Source organism: Pongo abelii, chromosome 12 (genome assembly GCF_028885655.2).
Source record: "Pongo abelii isolate AG06213 chromosome 12, NHGRI_mPonAbe1-v2.0_pri, whole genome shotgun sequence".
Taxonomy (NCBI): Eukaryota; Metazoa; Chordata; class Mammalia; order Primates; family Hominidae; genus Pongo; species Pongo abelii.
This window is the reverse complement of record NC_071997.2, coordinates 71,512,490-71,528,298: the sequence shown is the minus strand read 5'-3', so window position 1 is coordinate 71,528,298 and position 15,809 is coordinate 71,512,490. Positions and strand designations below refer to the sequence as shown.

The window sequence follows — 15,809 nt, the reverse complement described above, 5'->3', positions numbered from 1 at the left end:
CCTATTGCCAGAATCTTTTAGTTTTTACCTTATAGTGCATAAATCAGTTGAATACTCATCTGAAAATTTCCTTTCTTTGATTCTTAAGGCCCAGTTGAAAGTCAGCCTGATGTATTGGAGTAATAAAGTCAGCCTGATATATTGGCATAGCCTTTGGCTGATGAGAGACCTGGTTTTAGGAAAAAAATAATAGATCTTATTTTCTTTTTCTCCAAATTGAGTAGAGGTGATATTTGGAAAAATATATATTGTTAGCTCCGTTGGCTCCTTTAGGTCTTAGGCAAAGTCTGTCACCCAGGACCTTTATGAGAGACACGCAGTCTAGTCAGCTATTCTCAACTGTAGTGTTGACACACTGGTGTGACAATCATTTGTGTGATGTGTTGCAAGAGTTAAAATATTCGTGTTGTAAATTATTTACTTTTTAAATAAATGAGTGCATTTGAAGGCTATCTCTATATTGTCATTTTTCTTGCTTGCATTTGAATAAGGTTCTTTTTTCAGTGGGAGATAAACACAAGTTCAAGTTACAAGTAGCCATAATTGCTTTGCCTAATTTACTCATGTCCCAGTCCATATTTGTACCCGAATTTTTAGATTGCTTCTCTCAATATGTGCATTGTTGCTTCCACTTCATGTTTTAAGACAATTATTCTTAATCAGGAGTGTGTTAGAATTTCTTGGAAGGCTTTTTCAGAAACATGTATCTGGGCTTTAAAAACTATGAAGATTTCTTTCTCTTTTAAACATCTCAAGTGGGGTAAGGACATGTATGTTTTGAAGAAACTACCTAGGTGAATCTGATGTACATCCCCAGTATAAACTCTGTTCTAGGGATTTCTTTGGATCTAAATACTCATTTGGCTATACCAGGATGCATTGTCTTCTTAAATTAAGTTGCATTTATTTTAGATTGCAGATTATGTGCTGTATCAGTTATTACCTCCAGTTGCTTTTATGCTTGTTTTTTTAAATTTGGCACTGCCATATTAGCATACCATTCATAATTTATTTATATTGTAACTTCATATAACTTTTAACTTTAGTTTTATGATGTGTAAGATGGGATAACAATTTCTAGTTTTTCAAATGGAGATTAAAGTTAAGAGGATCAAATGAGAAATGTATATAAAGAGGTCTTAAAATAATGTTATAATTACAATAAACTTTTTTTTCTGTATACTTGATGCTGGTTGCTAATTCTAGCAATAAGATGTTTGTTAATAATGTATCTATTTCTGATAATTTATGATCCATTTAAACATTTATTTCAATGTAGTTTTTTTATTTTAAAAACTCATACTTTATTAGATAGGCACTATGTTTTAAAATAGCACTCTTTCTTGCCTAAGTGCAAATAAAAACATAAATATATCTTACAAACATTTTGGCTGTATTTTAGATGTTATTCTGATGTATATTAGCCTTTTAAAATACTATTCAGAATATAGGGGTCAGTCCCAGCTTTGCATAGTATTGCTTAAAGAAAAATACAGTAATCAATTTGTTTAGAGCCAATTTTGGAGACGTTTTGGTGCTTTTCAAAACTGTGGCGATTTGAGGTTACCTTAGTTAAGAGTACTTATTTTCCCTACAATTTCCTGATTTATATTTTACCCTCTTGCGCTCCATAGATGACTACATTTCAACACTTTTTATATTCAGGAAGAATGGCACTGCGCAAAGCACAGTACTGAGGAAGGAGATAACTGTTGCATTGTACTGATGCATTATATAAATGATTTATAGCTGGGAAGTTTTTTAAAAATCATAAACACAGATAAATCAAAATAGGAATGAGTATGAGGAAATACTGAGGTGTAGCAATCCTGGTACCTACAAAGCACTATTTTTTTTCCCTTAGTAGTGGAATCTAATTAAAAAATCTGACTAATCACTTATATGATTATTTAACGTTTGAATAACTTGTATAAACAAAAGACCTTAAGATTTTTTAGTCATTCATTCAATAGATGTTTAATGAATATCTCTGTACAAGGCACTGATGAGTTAAACACAATTTCTGCCTTCAAGTAGCTTGAAGAAATAAAACAAGTAGCTTTATCTCAAGAAGAAATAAGACGGTAAGTTTTCCCTAAATTACAGTTATTTGGAATAATTGCTATACACAGAATACTATGGTAGTTTAAAGGAGGGGAGATTATTTCCAGCTGGGGGAATGTAGAGTATTACAGTATACTGTGTTACTTGGTTGTAATACTCTACATTCCCCCAGCTTGTTAATTTTTACCAATTAAGAGCTTCTGCAATAGGAAAAATAAATTCCAAGGACTTTAAATACTCAATATTATATGATAACTGATATTTATGTAATTTTTACTATTTAAAAATATTTTATTTAATCTTTTCAACAACTACTTTTCTGTTCTTTTTATAAACAGTCTAAAGAAGTGTCATGTAACCAATGAAGTTTGGGTTTTTTTGTTTTTGTTTTTGTGTTTTTTTTTTTTTTTTTTTTTTTGAGACTGAGTCTCACTCTGTCACCCAGGCTAGAGTGCAGTGGTACAATCTTGGCTCACTGCAGCCTCCGCCTCCTGGGTTCAAGCAATTCTCTTGCCTCAGTCTCCCAAGTAGCTGGGATTACAGGTGCCTGCCACCACATCCAGCTAATTTTTTGTGTTTTTCGTAGAGATGGGGTTTCACCATGTTGTCCAGGCTGGTCTGGAACTCCTCACCTCAAGTGATCCACCCACCTTGGCCTCGCAAAGTGCTGGGATTACAGGTATGAGCCACCATGCCCAGCCTCAGTGAAATATTTGAATGCTCACTATGAACCTAGCAGTTTTATTCACACTCTGTCCTCCCAAAGTTAAACACTTATCATTAACGATATCATTTTATATCAGTTTCCCACCAAGACACCTTTAAATAAGTAGTGGGCAGGGATTTATTTGGCCTTTACTTGAGCCACATAAATTATTTAAAATGTGACTTAAAAAATAATGTTGATTTTAACAGAGGAAAATATACTTTCTTAAATATTCCTACAAGGATATATAAGGATATGAAATATTTGAAGTTGCAGTGTGAATTTGAAATATTTAAAATATGCAAGGATAAGATTGTGAAATACTCATCTGCATATCTTATGTTTGTGAATAAAACTGAAATAAGGATTATGAACTTGTTTAGGTTAAAGTCAGTTTTCTCTGGCTCTTCATCTTTTGAATAAACAAATAGGTAGTAGATTCAAACACAGGGAGTTTGCACCATACAGAATAAAATTGAAAGTTACAGTAGTACTTTATTCAGTAACCCAAAGTAGAAGTCATGGAATCATCAATGATTCTTTAATTTCTGAGCTATCAGTGATTCTTTAATTTCTCTTAACCCTAATGTTCAGGCACCAGGTGCTGTCAATTTTATCTTTTAAATAATCCTTCATTCCTTTTATCACTGCCATATGTCAGACATACCCTCATCATTGCCCACATTATTATAGTGGTCTCTAAACTGATCACGTTGCTTTCTTTTTTCTATCTGTTCGCTGTGACTAAAAGTTTTACTCTAAAATGCAAATCTGATCATGTGATTTGCCTGCATCAAAATATTCATTGATTTCATCACACATAAAATGAAATCCACATTGCCAAGTGTGCTCTGACTTTTAGTTCTCTTTTTAAGAGAGAAAGTGTATTCCATTTACATTGGTGATTCTTAAATAAACCCTCCTCTGTGGACACACTGTTCCCTTTTCCCTAGAATACCTACCTTTTTCCTCTTCATTTCCTCTGCTCTTTTGCTTCATTAACCGCTCTTTTTCCACTGACACAGTTGGGCATTCGTGACTCTTTTGTTCTTATTTCTGCAGAATTTTGTTAGTGCTTTCCTTCCTTCTGTAGTCTAATAATGTATGTTGTTTGCCTTGCTCTTCTATAAGGTCCTTTAGAGTGACAGTTGGGATACCACCATGGTATCACTAAATCATTGTTATCAAGAAAGCATCTGAAATAATAGACACCTTTTTTTTTTTTATACTTTAAGTTTTAGGGTACATGTACACAACATGTGGGTTTGTTACATATGTATACATGTGCCATGTTGCTGTGCTGCACCCATTAACTTGTCATTTAACATTAGGTGTATCTCCTAAGGCTTTCCCTCCCCTCTTCCCCCACCCCACAACAGGCCCCGGTGTGTGATGTTCCCCTTCCTGTGTCCATGTGTTCTCATTGTTCAATTCCCACCTATAAGTGAGAACATGTGGTGTTTGGTTTTTTGTGTTTGCGATAGTTTGCTGAGAATGATGGTTTCCAACTTCATCTATGTCCCTACAAAGGACATGAACTCATCTTTTTTATGGCTGCATAGTATTCCATGGTGTATATGTGCCACATTTTCTTAATCCAGTCTGTCATTGTTGGACATTTGGGTTGGTTCCAAGTCTTTGCTATTGTGAAGAGTGCCACAATAAACATACGTGTGCATGTGTCTTTATAGCAGCATGATTTATAATCTTTTGGGTATATACCCAGTAATGGGATGGCTGGGTCAAATGGTATTTCTAGTTCTAGATCCCTGAGGAATCACCACACTGACTTCCACAATGGTTGAACTAGCTTACAGTCCCACCAACAGTGTAAAAGTGTTCCTATTTCTCCACATCCTCTCCAGCACCTGTTGTTTCCTGACTTTTTAATGATCGCCATTCTAACTGGTGTAAGATGGTATCTCATTGTGGTTTTGATTTGCATTTATCTGATGGCCAGTGATGATGAGCATTTTTTCATGTAGACACCATTTATTGAATGTGTATGTATATATGACACTTGGTAAGAATTTAGCACATATAATCTGTCATCTTCACAACAACCCAATGAGGTAGGTGCTATTATGATTATTCCTATTTTACAGAGGAGGAAACTAAGAGATTTTTAATTTTAATAACATTTCCATGGTCTTACTGTTAAGAAGTAGCTGGGGTAGGATTCTAAAGACCTCTTCTCCATACTGTTCTGATAAGGCCCACTGTGTTACCATTTCTCAGGATTGCTTGCATTCTAACAGGATAAGCCTTAGCACTAAACTGATTAAGGGACACTTATTATTATTATTTTTTAATGGAAAACATCTTCACACCCCTATTAACTCCCCTACTTGCAAGTACAGTTGAGTGTCTATTTACCTTTTCCCCCACAATTTGGATAATAAAAGATAGTAAAGTTGCATACATTTTAAATAGCTTTATTGATATATAATTTATGTACAACAAACTGTACTTTTAAAGTATGCAATTTGATAAGTTTTGACATATGTATACAACCTTGGAATCATCATCACAAGATAATGTCCCCCCTGCCTTTCCTATCCACCATATATCCCTGTTCTTAGGCAACCAGTGATCTGCTATCATTCATTGTATATTACTTTACATATCCTAGAGTTTCATAGAAATGGAATCATGCAGTATGTGCTCTTCTGGTATAACTTCTTTCACTCAGCATAATGATTTTGAGAGTCATCCATGTTATTATATGTATCAGCAGTTCATTCTGCAGATGCATATTTTGAATTTTAGTTATTATAGAAAGTAAATACTTTTTTTTCTCTGTTGTGTCTTTAGAAAAGGTTTACCTGGGACTGATTGCACATTCTTTGAGCCTAAAGTCCCTCCTGAGGCTTGTTTTGATATACTATGTATAAGTCCTTTAATATTTGAATGGAGATATAAAAAACTTACATATGCTTCTGCAAGGATTTAAATGCATTTTCATTTTCCGTGAATGGTCTTTTCGTTCAGTATTATGAATATGATGTAAAATCAAGCAGTTAAATATATTTAACTCACTTTAGGAGTGTGATATTTTACTTCTGAATACTGTCTTCTTTACCCTTCTTGGGGAATCTTGGGGGAAACCCTTCTGCTAGGTCTCACGTGGGAGGCGGATATCTCTGAAGTGGTTATATCAGAACTTCATATTGACGTTAGCTATAGATTATTAAGCTATAAAGTGCTAACCAATCAATATGGTTTGAATGACTTGTTTTGACACTACATAGGGACTCAATTTGAATGGGAAAAAAAGGTGCCTCTCCCCGCCAATCTCCAAGATAACATTTCAGCCTTGTTATTTAATGATAGGAGGAAAAAAATCTTTGTTTTAGTCTGCTGTTATGAAAAAACAGAAGTGTTAAAATCCATTATTAATTGCTATATTAATCTCACTGACCTCCTCCTTTTTAAAAACTTTTCAGGTGCGTATAACCCATATATAGAGATAATTGAACAACCCAGGCAGAGGGGAATGCGTTTTAGATACAAATGTGAAGGGCGATCAGCAGGCAGCATTCCAGGGGAACACAGCACAGACAACAACCGAACATACCCTTCTATCCAGGTAATAGACCCTTCTTCTGTGTTTATCTCGTTATTAGTTGCTTCATATATTAGCTATAGCAATTATTTTAAAGGGCCAGTTTCTTCACAGTCATCTCCACAGGTTTATCTTTTTCTTTTTTCCTTTTTTTTTAAATGCATCTGTTAAAAAGACATCTATTAGATAGATGTCTAAGGACATTTCTTAAATATAAAATGGAGTCTTCCCCACTGCAGATAGTTCTATGGTGCTTGTGTATTAACCTAAGTAGAGCGACTCAATGTTGAGAGTACACTGGCAGCTTTTGGATCATGTTCTTTTTCATGGAACACAAAGATAATAAGGAAAACCCATTCTTTACAGAGGTGAGTGATATTATTCTGTAGATTAAACATGGATTTGAGAACTCAATCATAATTCTTCTTGGTTAGTCTTAGGGCTAGAACATTTTTTTCTCCTTTTTCTTAACTTTATTGCTTGTCTCTGATTCTCTGGGTCATTGACTGATTTGAAATACCACTTTATAAATACAGTTTTTTCACATTAGCATAAATTTTAAAAAGCTTTTGACCAAAAATGACTTTGGTAAACATACTAATAGTTATAAGATGTACTAAATTTATTTATTTATTTATTTTTGAGACGGAGTTTCACACGTCACCCAGGCTGGAGTGCAATGTCACAATCTCAGCTCACTGCAACCTCCACCTCCTGGGTTCAAGTGATTCTCCTGCCTCAGCCTACCGAGTAGCTGGGATTACAGATGCCCACCACCACGCCCAGCTGATTTTTGTATTTTTTAGTAGAGACGGGGTTTCACCACGTTGGCCAGGCTGGTCTCAAACTCTTGACCTCAGGTGATCCACCTGTCTCGGCCCCCCAAAGCGCTGAGATTATAGGCGTGAGCCACTGCACCCAGCCAAGATGTACTACATATATTATTTTTTTTATTTTTTATTTTTTTGAGACGGAGTCTCGCTCTTTTGCCCAGGCTGGAGGGCAGTGGCGTGATCTCGGCTCACTGCAAGCTCCACCTCCCAGGTTCAAGCAATTCTCCTGTCTCAGCCTCCCGAGTAGCTGGGACTACAGGCACCCGCCACCACGCCCAGCTAATTTTTGTATTTTTAGTAGAGACAGGGTTTCACCATGTTAGTCAGGATGGTCTCGATCTCCTGACCTCGTGATCCGCCTGCCTTGGTCTCCCAAAGTGCTGAGATTACAGGTGTGAGCCAACGTGCCCAGCCCAATGTACTAAATTTATATTTTCTATTTGTAAACTATTTTTCTTTGACTTTCAGTGAAGGGTTTATCCTTTAAATGCCAATTAAAAACTTTAATGGCAAAGTAGATTTTGAAAAGTGTTACTTTTATCAACATCTTAATTCACTGTTTTATAACTAGATTATTTACAAAATCTATTCTGTTGATGAACTTAAAGGGAATTGCTGAATTATAGAATAAACCAATGGCAAAATTATATATTGAATTCCAGATTTCTATTTTTATCACATTTTTGGCAGTAATACGGATTTGGGTTATCTAAGTCTTTTAAATGTTAAGATGGATGAGATGCTAATAAAAAGGAAATAAGGAAATACTATTTGTCCAGTTTTTTGAGTCATTTTTAAACTTTTCTTCATAATTCATCTTATCCTATGCATCTCTATTTCTAAGATATGTATTTTTACCATTCCAGTAGGTCCTAAACACTTTACAGCTTGAGTTTTGTATTTGCCTACTTATAGTCTTGAGCAATTACCTTCTCTTTCATACAGAAAGAAATGTAATACTTCATGGTTACTTTCAAATTCTATTTAAATTCAAAATTATGGATTTTAGTGCCCTCTACCTCGTAAGCTACCCATTCTTACTTTACCTTGCTCCTTTGTGGTATGCTGGTTTTTATAGTCCCTGCTTTGTTCTTGCAAATTTACTAGCTTTCAAACTAAGCATTAATTCCTGTCCTCCTTCCTCTTCCATGTTAAACTCTCCTTTTTATTCCGTGTTCTAGCTATACTTTCTATGTGAAATTTGATGTTGTTAAACTCGATTTATTGCCTATTCTAGAGTAAACACTTGGGGTATGCTTACTGAACAAATATTTTTGTGAAGTGAAATGTCACATATTAAGTAAAATGATCATATTTTTGTGCTATCCTTTCCAATGTGGCTTAAATATATTTTCAAGGAATGTTTATGGTATGACAGTACGTTAAAGAGCTGGGCATTTAGTGACTTAACATCTGTTTTCTCATGTTCTATGGATAAAATTTGGGTAGAGTTTTACTTGTTTTGAAAGGAAAATAAGCCCAGTCAAATGATATGACCAATTGAAATTAGGGCAGAAAATATGTCAAGAAACTGAGAGGTAAGTTCTTCTGTACTGGTATTCTCTGGAAAGTTTCATCTAAACTGCAGTTGTTCGTCAGTTGGATTTTATTTATCTAGTGCCAATTACATTATAATTAATGTAAATTGAATTCTCATTTAGTAGATCAGTTTATAATGCAATCTATTTGGATCATGTATTTAATTTCCCCCTTTTTTCAGATTATGAACTATTATGGAAAAGGAAAAGTGAGAATTACATTAGTAACAAAGAATGACCCATATAAACCTCATCCTCATGATTTAGTTGGAAAAGACTGCAGAGACGGCTACTATGAAGCGGAATTTGGACAAGAACGCAGACCTTTGTTGTAAGTACACAGTTACAGACATCTTCAGAAATAAGACATAGGATGTTCTGTTTCTTCTCCATGACAATCTGTTACTTTTTAGCAGAATAATTTTCTTATTCTACTTCTATTTACTGTATTTTACACTTACATTTTTACTGTTTGCATTAGAACTACCCTTTCATTCTTCATTAGTAGACATATGATGGTTAGCAGGAAGACATTTTTATTGTTATTAAAAGTAAATGTAAACTTATTGTATACTGTGATTTCGTTTCTTGGGGTGGACAGTTTTTGAAATACTTTTTCACTCTGTCTTTTTTTTTTTTTTGAGACGGAGTTTTGCCCTTGTTGCCTAGGCTAGAGTGCAATGGCACAATCTCGGCTCACTGCAACCTCCACCTCCTGGGTTCAAGCGATTCTTCTGCCTCAGCCTCCCGAGTAGCTGGGATTACAGGCATGCACCACCACGCCTGGCTAATTTTTTTTGTATTTTTAGTAGAGATGGGGTTTCTCCATGTTGGTCAGGCTGGTCTGGAACTCCCGACCTCAGGTGATCTGCCTGCCTCGGCCTCCCAAAGTACTGGGATTACAGGTGTGATCTCTGTCTTTTCATGTATAGTTAACTTATTATTATTATTATTTTGAAACAAGGTCTCGCTCTGTTACCCAGGCTGGAGTGCAGTGGCATGATCTCGGCCCATTGCAACCTTCACCTCCAGACTCAAGTGATCTTCAGCCTCAGCCTCCTGAGTAGCTGGGACTACAGGAATGTACCACCATGCCCAGCTCATTTTTGTATTTTTTGTAGAGATGGGGTTTTGCTTGTTGCCCAGGGTGGTCTTGAACTCCTGGACTCAAGCAGTCTGTCCACCTTGGCCTCCCAAAGTGCTTGGGATTACAGGTGTGAGCTGCTGTGCCACGCCCATTTACAGTTAACATAAAAATGCCTGGATGTGTGAAAAATCATCTGGAAAACTCTAGAGTTATTATTTAGAAAGTGGCAGGTTATAGAATTAACATACAACAATAGTTCTAAGATAAAAATAATCATGTAATACTTCATGATAGTGAGGCTACCAGAAGATGGGCCCATTCATCATGTTAGGATGTAAATTAATAAAGACATCTGGTAGGCAATTTAACTACATAGCAAAAGCCCGAAAAATATTAATGCCTCTTGAGCCAGCTGTTCCACTTCTAGGAGTTTAGCCTCAGAAAATAATTAAGTGTATTCAGACATTATGCTCTAATGCTGTTCATTGCAGTTCTCTTTGTAATGGCAAAAAGCTAGAAGCAATCCAAATAGTAAGCAAAGGGGATTAATTAAATAAACTGATACATTCATGCAGTGTACTCCTGTACAGCCTTAAAAATCATATTGCCAATATGTCTATTGGTATGTAAAGATAGTCACAATATATTAGATAAATAGGTTTTCTGTTTTTTGTTTTTTGTTTTTTCTTTTTGAGACAGTCTTGCTTTGTTGCCCAGGCTGCAGTGAAGTGGTGTGATTTCGGCTCACTGCAACCCCCACCTCCCTGGTTCAAGCGATTCTCCTGCCTCAGCCTCCCATGTTAGCTGATATTACAGGCATGTGCCACCATGCCCAGCTAATTTTTTGGTATTTAAACCATTAGAGACAGGGTTTCACCATGTTGGCTGGGCTGGTGTCGAATTCCTGACCTCAGGTGATCCACGTGCCTCAGCCTCCCAAAGTGCTGGGATTACAAGTGTGAGCCTCGGCACCTGGCCAGATAAATAGGTTTTAAAACAATATGTAAAGAATAATTTTATTTTTGTTTAAGATAAATTTATACATATACATTATGTGTATATGTTAATACTAAGGTATTAATAGTTGTTTTCTGGGTGGGTAAGATTGTAGGGTTTTATGTTTTTCTTTTAACTTTTATAATTCATTTTTGTAATGAACATGTATTGGCTTTTGGGGAAAAATGAACTAATTGCAACAGAAAAGAGATGAATAGTCTCCACATATATTAGTAATAACCGTTTAGAAAAAAATACTTTAAATGCTCCTCTTACAATAATAACACAAAACAAAATATCTAGTATTATACACACTTGGCAAATATTTGTCTATATTACTTGACCTCCCAACAACATTTTACACTGTGATTACTCCTTACTTGAAACATTTTTATTCCTTGCTTTCTGTGAAAACAAACTTCCGTTTTACTTCCTGCTTTTCTGGCTGTTCTTTCTTAGTTACAGGCAGTTAAATTTTTGGACCACCTCACTTATTTTCCTAATAATGCTCTTTATGGCTGTTCCAACTCTCTCCCCAATTCAGGATCCCATTAAGGATTACACACTATAGATAGCATTATATTTAACATGAATAATATGTTCATGTTAACATGAAACATTTTGGGCAAGAAATCTATAGAAGTGATGCAGTATAACTCTCAAAATATCCCTTCAGATAATATTGGCGATATTATCTTGGCGTTCTATTATAAAGAAGAACTTTCCATTCCTCTCTTTCTCCATTTAAAAAGTATCACTGTAAACTCATGCATTCTTGTATTTAATATATTATAGTTATTGTTATTCTTTTGATTTTCAAATTGACCCAGATTTGACTAATGCAAGCCTCTTCAAACTGTCTCCTGTGTTTTTTTGATATGCCCTCATCTTTCTTTGAGCACTTTTTTACTGTCTGACGAAACAAAATGTTCAAGACTTGTGCTTTTCTTTTTTTTTTTTTTTTCCTTTTTTTTTTTTTTTTTTTTTTTGAGACAGAGCCTCGCTCTGTTGCCCAGGCTGGAGTGCAGTGGTGCAATCTCGCCTCACTGCAACCTTCCCCTCCCGAGTTCATGCAATTTTTGTGCCTTGGCCTCCCAAGTAGCTGGAATTACAGGCGTGCACCACCACACCCAGGTAATTTTTGTATTTTTAGTAGATACGGGGTTTCATCATGTTGGCCAGGCTTGTCTCAAACTCGTGACCTCAAGTGATCCTCCTGCCTCAGCCTCCCAAAATGCTGGGATTACAGGCATGAGCCACCGTGCCTGGCCAACTTGTGCTTTGCTTGCCCCAGCCCTGAAGTCATCAGCTTTTTCCAGAGATTCTTGGTTCCTTCTGGTGGGGAATGGTAGTAAGTCTGATTGCCTTCTCAACATATTCCCTTAAATGTCTCAAAAGTACCTTAAGTAGCCAGGCATAGTGGCCCATGCCTGTAGTTACAGCTACTCAGGAGGCTGAAGCAGGAGGATTGCTTGAGCCCAGGAGTTTGAGTCCAGCCTGGGCAACATAGCGAGATCCTAGCTCTTTAAAAAAAAAAAAAAAAAAAAAAAAAGCACTTCAAATAGAATATTCCCCAAACGTGATTTTACTGTGATCATATCTCTTTCCTCTCATAATTGGTCTTCTTCCAATGTGCCGTATGTTAGTGATTGCTATAAAAGACCTATAGGTGTCATCTCTGGCATTCCTCATCCCGGTGTACACATTGAATCTACTAACAGTTACCATCTCAAGTGGTTTTGAATCTATCTGCTTCACTCAGTGAAATTCATCACCGTCATACTACCACTATAGCCTAAACTGGGGCTGCTGCAATAACCTCCTGACTGGTCTTGCATCAACCATTTTGTACCTTTTCCAAACCCTCTATCTTTCCTCACTTTAGCCAGTGTGATCTTTTAAAATACAAATGAAATTGTCTTTCCCTTGCGTAAAACATTTTAATGGGTTTATTTGGCTCTTGGAATAAAGACAGCATTCCTTCTATAGCCTATAAGGTCCACATGACCCACCTTTATTTCTAGACTTCTATTAAACTCTGCTTTCCTTAATTTTTATACTCCACTCACAAAGCCTTCCTTTAGTTTCCTCTGTTTCCAGTGCTCTTTTCTAGGGGTCTTTGTGTGACCTGTTCCTTTTGCCTGGAAGTGTCTTTCTTCTGTTCCAGCATAGGCTTCCATAACATCATGTATACCTCCTTCATAAAACTTGTTAGGATTGCAGTTTAGCATTTGTGTATGTGTGATTATTTAATGTATATCTGCTTGACCAGAGACTACCAGACTTTTTCTGTAAAGTACTAGATAGTAAATGTTTGGGGTTTTGCAAGCTGTATGGTCTCTGTTGCTCAGCTCTGCTGTTGTAGCGTGAAAGCAGCCATAGATAATATGTAAACCTCAGTTTGGCTGTGTTCCAGTAAAACTTTATTTGCAAAGATAGACAAGATGTTGGATTTGGTCCATGAGTTAGTTTGCCAATCTTTCCACTAGACTGTAAGCTTCTTGAGGAAAGGGATTGTATATCCCCATTACTTTGCAGAGTTTTTGGTATATAGTACGAACCCAAAGCTTGTTGAATGTTTGTGAATGAATGAATGAATAATTGATTCAAACAATATCTTGATCCTTCATTTCAGAATTTCAAAAATTACCACCACCCCTAATATTCTGTGAATAGCAGTCAAATATGAGATTATTCAGATGAAACAAAATGAAGTAATATAAATGTATTAATATGAAGAATTCTATAAAATCTTTTACCAAAGAAAAAGAATCAAACAAAGAATCTTTCAAAGAAGTGGAATACTTTTGAGGAAGAGGATTATAGTTGCAAGATTTCAAGAAAGGATTAAGAATTCAAGATTTAGCTGACCAAGCATAGTGGCTCATGCCTATAATCCGAGCACTTTGGGAGGCTGAGGCAGGCGGATTGCTTGAGTCCAGGAGCTTGAGACCAACCTGGGCAACCTGGTGAAACACTGACTCTACAAAAATACAAAAATTAGCCAGGTAGGGTGTCATGTACCTGTAGTCCAGCTACTCAGGAGGCTGAGGTGGGAGGATCACCCGAGCCTGGGAGGCAGAGGTTGCAGTGAACTGATATGGTGCCACTGCACTCCAGCCTGGGTGGAAGAGTTGAGATCATCTCAAAAAAAAAATGTTTTTTAAGATTTATTTTTGTAGTTATTGGAGGCAGAGGAAGGAAATGTGAAAGATATTTTAGATGCTAGCAAAATTGTAAGTGTGTTGAATGTGAAGAGCATGAGCATAAGACAGCATGAGTATGGAGACAGACAAAGTAGCCTCCAGTTGCAAGTGCCATGTGAAGTTTCAACAATAGTAATGTTATTATAATTGAGTTTTGCTTCCTTATTCACACCCACCCAATTTTACTGATGTCATGGTTTTTCCATGTGGGAACAAGTATGACTGGTGGTGGTGGGGGAGTTCCCCCCACCATCATCTGTGCTACACATATGCAAATTAGTAGTATTTGTAGCTATTGGGAAGTTTTTCATAAATGACATTTTGAAATTTGTTAAATATTGTTAGCATTAAACTTCTTTCTAATACAAAAACATTTTAGTAATTTTTTTATGATGAATGGCTATAACTTCATATAATATGGCACAAAACATATTCTACTGCTAATAACAGTGAATTCAGGGCTCAAAAAGCAAATCTTTGTGGAGCTAGGCAAGCGGCATAAATGAGTGGTGTGGATCAACTGTAGGAGGACTAACAGGCACTGTAGCAAACTGAAGAGCCCTGCATAAATGGGGCTCAGTCCCTAGCCTGTTGTTTCTGTGCCAACCTAGTATTGCCAGGTCTTTAAAATGTACAAGAGAAGCCGGAAATCCAGATGTTCATATGCAATTACCTGATTTCTGAATGTAGATAACCTGTGCAGATTTTTAAAAATATAGGCAACACTTTTGTGAGCCTAGCAAAACATACCTGTGGGCTTCAACCTGTGAACATCTCTTTACAGCTTTTGCTTTACATTATCAAACATACAGACTTTATTGATTTGATTCTGAATTTGGGAGGTAAATTTTACCATTTGGTATTGCTTTACTGTTAATCTATATTTTAGTATGTTTGACATAGGCATATTAGTAATTGTAAAACACTGTATTTTAAAATGATATATATTATTTTTCTTTTAACAGTTCTTAGAAGTACAACCCCACTTCTTTTTTTTTTTTTTTTTTTTTTTTGAGACAGAGTTTCGCTCTTGTTGCCCAGGCTGGAGTACAATGGCATGATCTTGGCTTACCGCAATCTCTGCCTCCCAGGCTCAAGTGATTCTCCTGTCTCAGCCTCCCGAGTAGCTGAGATTACAAGCATGCGCCACTATGCCTGGCTAATTTTGTATTTTTAGTAGAGACGGGGTTTCTCCATGTTGATCAGGCTGGTCTCGAACTCCCGACCTCAGGTGATCCACCCGCCTCGGCCTCCCAAAGTGCTGGGATTACAGGCACAAGCCACGCGCCCAGCCGTATAACCCCACTTCTTACTCTTATCTTTATCAGAGCAATTGGAAGCACATTCATGCTTTGGTATGTCCAACTGACAGCATGATAACTTCAGTATTGCTATATGTTTGATTTTTGCAATATTCCTTGTGTTTATAGTGCAGTTTTGAATGTTGTTTTTTTCCTGCTAGTTTCCAAAATTTGGGTATTCGATGTGTGAAGAAAAAAGAAGTAAAAGAAGCTATTATTACAAGAATAAAGGCAGGAATCAATCCATTCAATGGTAAGTATGTTTGATAAAATCATTTCTATTTATTTGGGTGTCGATTTCTATTTCTTCTTTCCCTTTTTTTTTTTTTTTTTTTTTTGAGACGGAGTTTCGCTCTTGTCGCCAGGCTGGAGTGCAATGGCGGGATCTCAGCTCACTGCAACCTCCACCTCCCGGGTTCAAGCAATTCTCCTGCCTCAGCCTCCGGAGTAGCTGGGATTATAGGCGCTCACCATCACACCCAGCTAATTTTTGTATTTTAAGTAGAGACGGGG

General features: G+C 36.4%; 1 protein-coding gene across 2 annotated transcripts in view; it reads left to right on the top strand.

The window, feature by feature from the left end:
- The window catches only part of REL (REL proto-oncogene, NF-kB subunit), a 48,756-nt gene that overhangs the window by 4,000 nt on the left and 28,947 nt on the right, over positions 1-15,809 (top strand). Inside the window, exons 2-5 of one of the 2 annotated variants that reach the window (XM_054547521.2) lie at positions 2,651-2,743; positions 6,217-6,359; positions 8,889-9,037; positions 15,458-15,549. In XM_054547521.2, coding sequence (XP_054403496.1) covers positions 2,651-2,743; positions 6,217-6,359; positions 8,889-9,037; positions 15,458-15,549 — 477 coding nt within the window. The remainder of the gene's footprint in view (positions 1-2,650; positions 2,744-6,216; positions 6,360-8,888; positions 9,038-15,457; positions 15,550-15,809) is intronic. The other variant, XM_002812005.6, reaches the window with a different exon arrangement.